Source organism: Orycteropus afer, unplaced genomic scaffold (assembly GCF_000298275.1).
Source record: "Orycteropus afer afer isolate SDZICR_OR568_19922 unplaced genomic scaffold, OryAfe1.0 scaffold00539, whole genome shotgun sequence".
Classification (NCBI taxonomy): domain Eukaryota; kingdom Metazoa; phylum Chordata; class Mammalia; order Tubulidentata; family Orycteropodidae; genus Orycteropus; species Orycteropus afer.
The window spans coordinates 435671-449451 of record NW_006922126.1 but is presented as its reverse complement, the minus strand read 5'-3'; the positions used below and the strand labels follow the sequence as shown (position 1 = coordinate 449451).

General features: G+C 50.6%; 1 protein-coding gene across 1 annotated transcript in view; it reads right to left on the bottom strand.

Annotated features, from left to right (window-relative positions):
* The window catches only part of PCGF3 (polycomb group ring finger 3), a 44968-nt gene that overhangs the window by 26337 nt on the left and 4850 nt on the right, over window positions 1-13781 (bottom strand). The window contains exon 3 of the mRNA XM_007955763.2: window positions 9875-9930. Coding sequence (XP_007953954.1) covers window positions 9875-9930 — 56 coding nt within the window. The remainder of the gene's footprint in view (window positions 1-9874; window positions 9931-13781) is intronic.

Sequence of the window (13781 nt, the reverse complement as noted above, 5' to 3'; positions counted from 1 at the left end):
GTGTTCAACAAGAGTGGTTTAGGTGAAAACATCACAATAAAGCTTCACCACTGCTAAGCCACTGCAGTTCTGGGTGACAGGCAAGACAGTGGGCTCAGCTTCTCATTCTGGCAAAAATCCACAGAACTGAGGATGGCTAAGTACATGAGGATGAGTGACGGCTACCGCTGACACCACTGATGAGTAACACGACAGAGTCAAGTATCTCCTGCAGAGTCCCTACCGATGACCAAGACTGCACCTTCAATACCAGCGAAGCTTTAAACACCTTTTCCACAAGTGTTGCAAACCTGTCGACTAAACCTCTGTCTGATCCACGTGTGTTTTTAAACACCATTGGCTGCAATGTAGTAGGTTCCATTTCAAACCATACCGAGGTTAACGTTTTCTCAATCTTTAAAAACTTCATGGCTGAGGTGTTCTCTGTAGCCATCCATAGAGTCCAATTACTCAGTTCATATGTGGCATGATGGCTCAGATAAGCACCCAGTGAGCAGGACCGATAGCAGTTATCCATCAAGACCCCAGAGAAGCCCACTGGAGATGGTCCACCTTGTCTGACTACTGATGTTGTCTCCCGCATCCTCAACTCTTCAAGTGACCGCTCTCACCCAAAGGCTAATGTCGAGCCTAAATGCGCTTATTTCCTCCCAACGTACTTCTGTGGTTGCTTCAGTCAAACAGAACTTAACCGATTCACCCTTGATAAACAGCTTTCCTGATTTGGACAAAGGAGCTCTGGTAGCACAGTGCCTAAGGCCTCTGACTGCTAACCAGGAGGGTGGTGGCTCAAAGCCACCAGCCACTGAGCGGAAGGAAGATGGGGCAACCTACTTCTGTGAAGATTCACCGCCTCGGAAACCCAATGGGGGTCGCTGGGAGTGGGAATTGACTCAACGGCAGTGGGTCTGGGTTGTTTCAGCTGCAGCCTCATTTTCCCTTTGGGAGGAAATGCTGCTGTGATGAGACGATGTCGCTGTCGTTGCTGGGCGCCATCGAGTCGGCTCTGGCTCATGGCGACCCTACACATAACAGAACGAAACACTGGTCCTGCACCAGCCTCACAATCACGGCTGTTGGGGCCATCGCTGCAGCCACTGTCTGTCCACCTTGTCGAAGGTCTTCCTCTTTTTCGCTGACCCTCTAGTTTAACAAGCATGATGCTGTTCTCCAGGGACTGGTCCCTGCTGATCACATGTCCAAAGTACGTAAGATAAAGTCTCACAATCCTTGCTTCTAAGGAGCATTCTGGCTGTACTTCTTCCAAGAGAGATTTGTTCATTCTTCTGGCAGTCCATGGTATAGTCAATATTCTTCGCCGATACCGCAATTCAAGGGCACCAATTCTTTGATCTTCCTTATGCACTGTCGAGCTTTACATGCATTTGAGGAGACTGAAAACACCACATTCTGTTTGACATTTTCTTTGTTTTATAAATATTGCTCTCCTCTGAGTTGGGGAGCTCTGGTAACATGGTGCCTAAGGCATTTGACTGCTAACCAGACGGCCAGTGTTTCAAACTCACTGGCTGCTCCTCAGAAGGAAGACTGGGCAAACAACCTACTTTCATAGTGATACCACCTCGGAAACCCAAGTAGGGGTCGCTATGAGTTGGATCTGACTCGACGGCAGTGAGTTTGTTTTTTTTCTTTCTGAGTTGGGAATACTGTGATGAAGGTTTAGTCTAGTGATGTCAGTGTGCACTGCATCTTTGGCACAGCTACAGGGTTAGCGTAGCTGTTGGTGGCATAGATGGTCGAGCACTTGGCTGCTAAAGGAAAAGCTGCCTGGAGGGAGGCACTTCAGAAGAAAGGTCTGGCAACCTCCTTCCAAAAGACCATAGCCAGAGAAACTCCTATGGAGCACACCTGTACTGGACGCACATGGGTGAGGATGGACGGGATCCACAAAGAACTATGAAGCACGGTTGTACTGGACGCACATGGGTGAGGATGGACGGGATCTACAAAGAACTATGAAGCACAGTTGTACTGGACGCACGTGGGTGAGGACGGGTGGGATCCACAAAGAACTATGAAGCATGGTTGTACTGGATGTATGTGGGTGAGGACGGGTGGGATCCACAAGGAACCACCCAGTGTTTGGTTTTACGGTGTCTGCATGACAAACACAGCATTCTGTGAGCCACTTATACATATATATATATATATATGTATGTATGTACATATACGGAGAGATAAATTTATCTTAGAGGAATGGCTCACACACTTCTAGAAGCCGGCAAGTCCCAAGTTCTTGGATCAAACGAAAACTGGAGGCTTTTCCTGACTCACACAGCTGCAGGGGCTGATGAGCTCAAGGTTGGCTGGTAGTATACTGGCCGCTGACTCCAATAAATGATGAATCCAAGATCTCCAGGCCAAATGGTGGACTGTTCACTCACAGACAGTTGTAGGCAGCACAACAGGATGCAGATCCACAGAAGAGAGTCTCATTTTCCCAGGATGCCCACAGATATATTAGAAGCAGGCCACACCCCTAGGAAAACTCCCTTTCAACAGAGTGGCTGCTCAAAACATAATCATCTGATCCCATCATGGGGATAACCGCCATCACAACTGCTTAAACCACTCAGAAGTGTGGTCCAGCCCAGTTGACACACAGCTCCAGCTATCTCGGGGGTGTGCGCTGCGGACACCAGAGCAATTCCCCATCTAACCCTGGGAACAGCTCTGGAGCAGTGGAGTTACAATCGTGTGGGGCTGGGCAGCGGGCCAGAGCAGTGAGAGCGACCCACAGTGTCGGTCACACTCCTCAACCTGGTCGCTGTATGTGAGGTCGCTGAGGTCACCAACAGATGCACTTCAGTTTCATATCACTGCCACGTGTCACAAAATAGTATTTTTTTTTTAAATTTTTCAAACACTTAAAAATATGAAAATCATTTTTAGCTCATGAGCTGTATCAAGACAGGCCAGATGTGGCCTGTGGTCTGTAACTTGCCAATCTGTGCTGTAGCCAGTACACTAAGACAAGAAAAAGAAATAAAACTGCAGACGCCATTTGGCCCAACCTCTACTTCCAGAACGAACCAATAGGTATCTTTACCCAAATTCACAAAGGTCTGTAAACAGATACTCATTGGACTTTTTTTTTTTTAAAAAAAGCAAAAGATGAGAAACAACTTATGCATCCATCCACCTTTTAAACAGAATAAAATAGGAGGCAGCTGTCAGCAAGATGGAGCAGAGCACAGAGCAGTGATGGCCATCTCTAAGCCGCACTAAGTCAACGGCAAGATGCACAGTGGGGTGTGTACCAGGTGTGCGAAACAGTGCAGGTGATATTGAAATACTGGAAAACTGGGCGACTGGATACATTTTATAGATGAAAAGGATGCCTCTGGCAAGACAGTTTTAAAATTATGAAAATAAAAGAAACCAGAAACTAAGGCAACTCTTCCACCAACAAAGTTTCATTTATAAGAAAACAGAACCAAGTCAGCCAGAAACCATTCTGTTGAGACAGTAAAATGCAGAAACTCAGAGGGGAACGGAAGCTACCACCTGCCCTCCGGCTGCTGTGTGAGCTGAAGTCTCGAGTGTGCAGTGGGCACAGGAGAGATTGCAGAAACTCCAGGGGAACGGAAGCTGCCACCTGCCCTCCAGCTGCTGCGTGAGCTGAAGTCTTCAGCGTGCAGTGGGCACAGGAGGGAAAACCAAAGTATGCAAGTGGCTCGCAAAGAGCAAACGGCCAGTCAACAGACTACTACCGAGGAGTACGTGGCCACATATTCAATCTCATCATCACACTTTCATGGCTACAACATGGTCTAGACCATGGGGGATGAGGGAGAAGGTGTCAGGTCTGAGAGTCGGTTTACACACTGCTGGCACAGCAAGGAAAACCCAAGAACACGTGGGTGCCCACCAAGATGAGGCACGCCTCCACGGAGACAAGGCATACCGCTGGGCTTCACACCTACGGCAATCTCTCTGAAGAGCAACCAACGGTTCGAAGCCTGAGAATAAAGGAAACGTTTGCCCAGACAGAAGATACTGCAATGACAGTGTTGAGCCAAAAAGACCAACTCATTGCCATTGCCATCGAGTCGATCCTGACTCAGAGTGAACCCCATGGGTTTCCAAGGCCGTCACTCTTTATGGAAGCAGACTGCCTTATCTTTCTTCTCTGGAGCAGCTGATGGGTTCAAACCACTGACCTTCTGGTTAGCAGTCAAATGCTTTAACCACTACACTGCCAGAGTTCCTTATTTAATGCCGGTATTACACAGTGGGCATCTCTTGGGCACTCCACTTCTTCAGCTATCACGTGCAGTTAATAGTTACCACATTGACTGTTGTGAGGGTGAAGTCATTGTGACAAACTCCTGGTGTTGGGAGTAAAGGACCCGTTATTCCAAGATGTGAGCAGGACCTTTGCAACTTCACAAGCAAACGCTCCATAAAGAAAGGTGTCAGTGGAGGAAGGACATTCACCTTGTTCGCTACCAGGGATGGGAGGGAAGAGGAGGGACATTTTTTTATTTTTTTAATTTTTATCGTAATTTGGGTGAAACTTTACAGAGTAAATTCTCTTCCCATACAGCAACTCATGACATTGAATGCAATCTCCCACAATGCAACAGCTCCCTTCCTACTTCCTCCCCATAGTTCCCTCTTCCCTGTGTCCATTCCTCCATGCACTCCTGTTCCCTGAGCTGTCTCCCTGTGCACACACAGCCCTTTTGCTCTCCCATGACTGTTCTCTCCAAGGAGTGCATCTACCTAGTGTAAATGCTCAGCTCATATGCCTGTGTTTTGTTTGGCTGGAAGCCACAGGAGTGGGTTCAATTCCAGACCTGAAGGGCAACTAGGGGAGGGAAAATTTCTAACTAGTTACGTCATGTGTTGATCTGGGTGAAGGGAAAGGCAATATAACAAAAGCGTGTGAGCCATACAATAACAATATGGAAAAGGAGGACACAGAGAGGTGCACAAAAGATACAGACAACAGAGAGAAACGCTACGACACAATACTGCACAATACTGCATTACCAGAGGCAGCAGACACTAGGCTGTGGGGTTACATCTACCTACTGATCATGTCTGGAGAGTGTTCATCAACCAACATATTACCTTGAAACCAATAAAGGGGAGACTCAGGCATTTGTTCTGCCTTTCCTACACAAATGGAACCTCAGGGAAGCCAAACCGTGAAGTCTGTCTGCATGGACGTGTCCCACCATGAGGAGTGACGGGACTGGCACAGCACTATTTCACTGACTGTCAAGGACAATCACACGGTGTCTGCCTCCAGATGGAGGAGTACACCTTGACTGTGCTCTGGGCTTGCCTAAATGGAACCACACCTCCAGATCCACCTGCCAGTGTTAGCAGTTTACAGGAAACGCGGAGGGCACCGTAGGGGTGACGTGACTCAATCCAGCCTTGGGGCCTCTACGGGACAGACACACCAGGACATGGGAGACAGAGAAACTTAGGAGACACGCCGTGCCTGGCAAAACCGCACAGGTCACGAAACAAAGTGACATGGAAGGATTAATGGTTTTTTAAAAGGAACGGGGGGCCAGGCAGACGTCCTGCATCTTCTGCGAGAGCGACCCCTGATGCTTTGTTCTACTTTATTTATATGTTTACACATGATTACATCATCATTCTTGGAATCCATACAATCAGCTTATTCTCTACAAAGTTTTACTCCTCCACGAGGACAACAGATGGTCACTGAAACAATCATAAAAACCTCCTCAGGAATAACAAGTGTAAAACAATAAATGTTTACTAGAGCTCTGTGACCCAAAGTATGAAATGTCCCAACAAGATAAAAACATGTACTACTGGAATAACATCTACTTTTGATACTTAATGTATTGCCAAGTGTCATAGTTGGAGCTGTGTATCAACTTGGCTGGACCACAATTCTGTGTGGTTTGAGTGCTGTGATGTGGTTATTCCCATGATAGGATCAGATGATTATGTTTGAGCAGGCAGTCTGTTGAAAGGGAGTTTCCCTAGGGGTGTGGCCTGCTTCTAATATATCTGTGGGCATCCTGGGAAAATGAGACTCTCTTCTGTGGATCTGCATCCTGTTGTGCTGCCTACAACTGTCCGTGAGTGAACAGTCCACCATTCAGCCTGGAGATCTTGGATTCGTCATTCGTTGGAGTTAACAGCTGGTGTACTGCCTGCCAGCCTTGAGCTCCTCAGCCCCTGTGGCTGCAAGAGTCGGGAAAAGCCTCCAGCTTGACGTGGAAAAGCCTCCAGCTTGACATTTGGTCCAGGAACTTTGGACTTGCCAGCTTCTGTAAGTGTGTGAGCCATTTTCCTAAGATAAATTTCTCTGTATATACATATATATAAGCTTTACTGGTTTTGTTTCTCTAGAGAACCCAGTCTAACACACCAAGTAAGCATTGAACCGTGAGAGAGGCCTTGCCTTCTCTTGTCCTTTGCTAACTTCTCTCTTGGTCTCCAACAGAGACACACACATGATCCCATGTGTGGGTCTTCTTTGGGTCCTGAACTAAAACCAAACCAAATCATGGCATTTTTGAGACCATGGGAAATTCCAACACTGAATGGAGATTCGATACTAAGGAGTTGCTGTTGCTTTTTTTTTTTAGTGTTACAAAGTACTGTGGTTATGTTTTTTGTTTTTTAAAGAGCCCTCATCTTCACCACATACATATGGAATACTTACAGATGAAATAACGTGAAATGGGCAGGGGAGGAAGCGGCAGAAGTAGCAAGAGTGACAGAGGGCTGGTGACCAGTGAGATGGGTCACGAATCCGTGGGGACTATATACAGGATCCTGTCTACCTTGATATGTTCAAAGCATTCTGTTATGAACAGATTAGAAAGTCTTAGCATTTCATTTTGATGTGTTCTTGGCCTGCTCCCAGGACTGAAAGTCTGGGCTGGACTCAGCCTCTCAGATCTCAGAGACTGCTAGTCTCCGTCGGTGTATTCTTCCTCAGGGATCTGACCTCCTCATGGACCAATGAATTTTGTGAGCAGCAAAACCAAAATAATGAACAGTCCGATTCCCTAAGTCAGGTACCACAGGCCAGTTCCACACTAACGTTTTAAGCTGGACTTTAAATTATCATCCTATTCTGAAATAATACAATGAGAAAACCCAACTTGAATGGTTCCTCCCACAGCTTATCTCTGAAAGAAAATACATCTAAATTTTATCAGCAGGGATGGCTGCACCAGCCTCCAGCCGGACCCTAAATCTGAGCTCCAAGGCTTAAGGCCTGTTCTCCCTCACTTGTCCTCCTCCACATCACCGTCCGCATACAATGAAGAGTAACTGCCTGTTACTTCCCTAGGCACTGGGGAATGCTTAAAAACAAGTACTAAATAGTATATTTTTGTTTTCTAGGTAAGGAGCCTTGGTGCCACAGTGGTTAAGCCCTTGGCTGCTCACCAAATGATCAGCAGTTCAAGCCCATCAGCTGATCTATGGGAGAAAGCTATGGCAATGTGCTTCTACAAAGATCAAGCCTTGGAGACCCTGTGGGCAGTTCCACTCTGTCCTCTAGGGGCGCTGTGGGTCAGAATCAACTCTATGGCAATGGGTTTGGTTTGGGCTTTGCCCCTGTAAAGATGACAGCCAACCTTGGAAACCCTGTGGGGCAGTTCCACTCTGTCCTCTAGGGGTGCTGTGAGTCGGGATCTACTCCACAGCAGTGAGTGTGGTTTGGGCTTTGGTTCTGTAAAGATGACAACTTTGGAGACCCTGTGGGGCAGTTCTCTGTCCTGCAGGGTCAGAATCGACTTGCTGGCAGTAGGTTGGTTTTAGTTTGGCTCTCAGGGTACTTGCACTAAGTGATATTTCTTTCTCATCCTAAGTGAGCTCTGGTGTTTATGCATGTAGGCTGTCTGAGAACATTCTGGCACTCCCTCTGGCAACATGTCTGCTGTGCTGCCAGGACGGAACTGGTCAAGGGTGTGGCTGAGGTGGAAGGAAGCAGGGCCTCTGGGTGTGAGCGCAACCCAGAGACACCCTCTCAGTCCATCCCAGGCCTCCAGGGGCCCACGTAGCCCTGCTAGACAGGGGAGGCCTCCACTGACCACCACACCTGACGCCCAAACCAGGACTGGCATGCAACAATATGCAACCGAAAACTGCTGGGAGAAGGAAGAGAAATCTATACACCTACAAAGACCAGGGGAGAAACCAGCAAACCATGCCCAAAGGAGCTAAGACTTGTCACTGTTAACTGCTGTTGTGTGGCTCCCAGCCCGTGGTGCCCAGCGCACAGAGCAGAGAGACACCACACGGCTTTCAAGGCTGTGACCCTTCGGAAGCAGATAGCCTGGCCTGTCTTCCGAGGTGTCCCTGGGTGGATCTGAACCGCCAACCTTTCAGCCTGTGGTTGAGTGCCTAACTGTCTGTGCCACTTGGGGACTCCCAGTTGACAGCATGGAGAGACAAGCTGGTGATACAGGCAGCCCCCACTTTTGAAAGCTCGTTCTATGCCACTTTGCTTTTACCAAAGACCTATGTTAGCTGTTTCCACTAACTGAAGAAAGCCAAAGATTTTCACTTTGACGGAAAGAGGAGAGAAGCGAAACCAGTGTGCAGCGTCTGCTCTGTAGCGAGCTGGTGAAGAGGCGGCGCCTGGGCAGCAAGTGGCACCACCAAGCGCCTTCCCTGGGAACTACTGCACTCAGCGTCTTGGCAGCGAGCCGCCGAGGCTGCGCTGTGTTCGTGCACACTGTCCGTCAGTGGCACGTTAGCGGTTGTGCTCATTTGGCGTGGCACTGTGACTCCCACCAGATGACTGGGTGGAGCTATGTAAACATATGGTGCTTGTGGTTCAAGGGGACTGGACAGCTTGGTAGTGATGACAATAAGGTACATGGCACCCTTGTTGGGGGGACCATGGAAATGAGGCATATAGAACCCTGATGTGAGAACTCGTCAGTTTCACCATCCCTCTAGGCTTAAAATGGGCCCTTCTCAGGGGCGGAAAAGAGAAAACCTTCTCAGTGCCATCAAGACAGAGAAGTGCTGGGAGCGGAGTGTGTCCTTGGACTCGAGGTCCCCATGCTGAGACAAAGCAGAAAGCTGGCGGCAGCAGGACCAAGAGACCAGCACGAGACAGGGCAGTGGGCTTGCCGGCCGTGGAGTGAGAGAGCCGAGTGCATCTGGGCAGGAGGCCAGCCAGGGGAGTGGGGGACACCCATCAGCAGAGCTAAAGGGGCTTTGAAACACCTGTCCCACCACGGCAGAGGCCAGACTGAGGGGCTGAGACCCCGAGAGAGGGGTGCCTGCAGGCACAGCTGAGGGGGGAGTTGTCCTGACCGAAGAACTGTATCCTGAGTGCTCCTGAACCTGAACTGTAGCCTGTTACTTCCCTAATAAACCCCATGGTCACGAGGACCGTCTGTGAGTCGTGCGTGGCCTTTGCAATGAATCACTGAACCCAGCAGAGAAGTAGAGCGAGCGCTGTGGGAGGGACGGCTGGGGTCGGCACTGGTGAAAGGGTCAGAGGTGGCGGGGCGTCTGAGCTCACGGCAATCGGCTGCCGGCCAGCGCTGCTGCTGGTGGCCCTGTCTCCTCCCGTGAAGTTCCAGGAGGTCAGATGCTGCCGCCTCCACACCGTTTGCACCTCAAATGATTTGACAGGTTATTTCTGGGGTCTGAGAATGCTCAAAGTGTTTTCCCACATAAATTAATGGTAATTGTTTTTTTGCTTTATGCCATTTCAGCTGATGAGAGGTCTCATAGGAAAGCTCTACTTTCAGACAGCGGGGAACCCTGCTCTCCACAAGGAAAGGGGAGCTGGTGCGAGAACTGAGGCACCCATGGAAAGATGAGCTGGCTGAGGCCATGCTGTGAACTGAGGGGACAAAGAAGACACCCCGAGACTTACCTTCTTGGAGGCCAGGTACCAATTTGTAAACAATATCTTGCATGGTTCTGTCATGACTGGCAAAAGAACAAAAGAGGTGGAATTAGCCCGAGTGTCCCTGGTAGGATCCTGGCACATTTTCCACTTAACAAGGTCAAGACTCAAAGTTGGGTGGGCAGGACTGTGTTCACTTCCAGTTTGCACTTGAAAAAAATGTCTGTCCTGTTACATGTGATCCATGGCCCAAGCTAACATGTCATGTAATTTACTCTTCAGGCAGGGACAAACATTTCGCTGTAATGGTACAAAAGACAAGGAGGCCACTATGAGAAGCCTGCGCCTCCTCTCCTATGACCACTGGGCTAACATACACATGGCAACCTATATGTCCAAGACCATCAAGCCGACGACCCCCATGCTAACACATGCATGGCACCCCCCAGTATGTCCCAGACCGCCAAGCTGACCGCCGGGCTAACACACGCACAGCACCCTGTACGTTCCGGACCACCAAGCCGACCACCAGGCTAAGACACACGTGGCACCCTGTACATCCCGGACTGCCAAGCCGGCCGCCGGGCTAAGACACACGTGGCACCCTGTACATCCCGGACTGCCAAGCTGGCCGCCGGGCTAAGACACACGTGGCACCCTGTACATCCCGGACTGCCAAGCCGGCCGCCGGGCTAATGCACGCACGGCATCTTGTACATCTCAGACCGCCAAGCTGAGCGCTGGGCCAACACACGGCACCCTGTGTCCAGGCTCACAAGCATGGCCCTACACCTCCCAGTGCTCCCACTCTGCCTGCTCTGGGGTCACCTGGTCTTCACAGGATTGCCACTGGGTGAAACCTTTTTTGTGTTTCAAATAATGGAGAGGGAAGTCTGACATCAGGCCCTTCATATGATCTTTAGGACCTTTTCACAAACGTTTTCTGAAAGGTTACAAAAGCACAGTCTGTCAGATACATTTCTTACAATTACGTCTCAGTTAACTGTTTCCTTGTCTAAGGCAGACAGTGTTGGAGAGTTTCTAATGTTTAAATCACCTTTAATTTTAAAAAGTCACTTATTGAAAAGAAAACGCCCATGGGCCTGACCTAGTACTATCTAAAGAGTCCACAGATGGTGGTGTTTCATAGAATGTGTGGGAATCTGTTGTCGGGGCTGAGCCGGGCGGCACACGGTAGCGCTCATGGGCCATTGCTATGCAACTGTGGGGCACGGGCCTGCAGAGAACTCTGTAGTGCCAAGGATTTGTCGAGCTCTGCTGGACACCACGCTCCACACGCTTCCAGGGATGATCCAGGCGAGGCCTTCCAATCCCAGGCTGCATGTGGCACATGAAAGGTGTGTCATGCAAGTGTTTCCAACCATGATCCATACCAAGAACCACATTTTCCATTATGACCTGGCCCATGCCTACTGACGGCTGTGTGTGTAGGTCACACACACCTCCATACTTGCATACACATTCACACACTCACACCACATGCACACTCACACATGTTATCAACACACACACTCAGACATGCACATGTGCATATAATCACGCTCACACACCCCGCATGCAAATCCACATGCACACTCAGACACATGCACACTCAAACACACACATAAACACAACCATACATTCATACATACACTATATGCACACACTCAAAATATACAGCCACACAACCAGTCACACCACATGCACTCACACATGCACATATCACATATATACGTACATATTTCACATACACAAGACCTACAGATTACACACATAAACATACAAATACAGACTCATGCACATAACCACATTGTCACACCACATGCACACCTGCGCTCATATGCACAAACTCTGAAACACACATACACACCATATATACTCACACGGTCACACAAGACAGACACACATAACACAACACATGTATACAACCACACATCCATACACACTCCCACCACACATACACACATGGCCATATCACACATATATACACATTCACGTATGAAAACACCCCCTATGCACTCAGACACACAAACATACATTCACATAACCACACACATACACATACACACAAAAAACACACGTGTCCACAGACAGCCCTGCCCCCGGGAACCCGGCTACCCTTCCCACTGGACTGCCCTCCGCCATTTCTATCACATCCCCTGTGCTCTCTCGAAAGCATGTCCCTGTCCACCAACCAACACTGGCTCAGGGCCGCCAAACAGTAGGACTACCGAGTCTCCTGAGAGCCACACCTGCTCCACAGCTATTCTCGAACCCTGGAGCCCAGAGCAGAGGGGAGCCAGGCAGTGGGTGAGACTCAGGCACCAGGAGCCGTGCCTCAGAGAAGGCCCTCGGGGCAGCCCCTTGCTCCTGAACCAAGCACCCAGGACACAGCAGCAGAGCACAAGCCACACTCAAGTCTGCAGTGCGGCAGCCCAACACAGATGTGGTGCCTCTGTGGTCTTCCCGGCCGACCTCCCTGTGCTCCCCCCGCATCCCAGTTGTCCATCAAGACTCAGACGGCAACAGCACACAGGTATGAGACGGGGCACTGAAGCCTGGATCCGCCCGTGCAAGCGCTGACCACGGCTACACAGCCCAGGACTCAGCAGACTTGGACGAGGCGGTGATCACACGGGCCTCCCGCCCCAGCGCAGCACCAGTCCACCTGCTCCTTCTGGAAACGACAATGGCCAAGGGCAAGCACATTCAACCCCCGCAGGGCCTCTGTTCCCACTGCCCCGGGCCTCTCTCTCCGCACAGCCCCACCCAGAAGCTGAGGCCCTGTCTCCTTGGTGCCCACAGTCCAGGAATGCAGAACCAGGACAAAGGATGGGGACAAGATGGCTGCGGTGAGACCGTGTCAGGGACAGATAACCCAAGCCACGTGCAGAGGCTGAACCAGGTAAGACCCGGTGGCAGCCTGGTCAGAGCTGCAGAGACCAGCATCCTGCGGGTTCTAGAGAAGCCCGGCACCAGCAGGTGAGGAAGAGGAGGGGAAGGGCGGCTGAGAAAGGGGTGGTCCCGGAGGGTGAGGGCTGAAGGCAAGAGCCGCTCCTGAGCCCTGCTGTCACTGGGCTCCCTACCACCCAGCATGGCCTCCCCACCCAGCCTCGGCCTCATCTGCCAACAAGAGCCACAGGGAGAGACCAGTCAGGGTGGGACTGGCCCCTCCTGACCTATCACCCCCAAGGCCACGGGACCCCGACCAGCCTCCCACTCTGCTCTCTGCTCCACACATGCTCTAGCTGCCCCCCATCTCAGTGCTTCTGGGGCAACCACACTGGCCTCAGCCCAGTCTCCAGAGGAGAGCTCAGCTCTCGAGCGGGTCCTTGTCCCCCACTGAGGCACAGGGGGTTGGCTGGATGCCTACACTCTCAGGGAGGAGGGGCTTCAGCCTCTCAGTGGCTTCAGCAGCAAACACAGGCCTCCCGGGCCCAGCCACACACCCAGCACGAAGCCTCCTCCCACCGCCTTGAGCTCACCAGCTCCACCTGGCAAGTCCTTCCCTCCACTCTGCAGGATGACACCCCAAGACAGAACACCTGGGCCTCGGGTGGGACCAGAACATGTAAAAGCCTCCTCTGACACAGAGCAACAGAACAAGGAGCCCGACCGAAAAACACCATAGGCATGACAGCCAGCTCACTCCAGGGCCCAAACCCGAACTCGAACCCACTGCTGCAGTCGATTCCGACCCAGTGACCCTAAACTCAGTGGCCTCCATTCACTGAAGGAAGTCTAGTAGGGATTAGGGGCAAGCTGTTAGGCTAGAAGCTAGGTCCAACTCATTAAACAACCTGCTGCTGTCTAGTCCATTCCGACCCACAGCGCCCCTAGAGGACAGAGTGGAACTGCCCACACAGGGTCTCCAAGGCTGTCAATCTTCACAGAAGCAAAGCCCAAACCACACCCACTGTCGTGGAGTCCATTC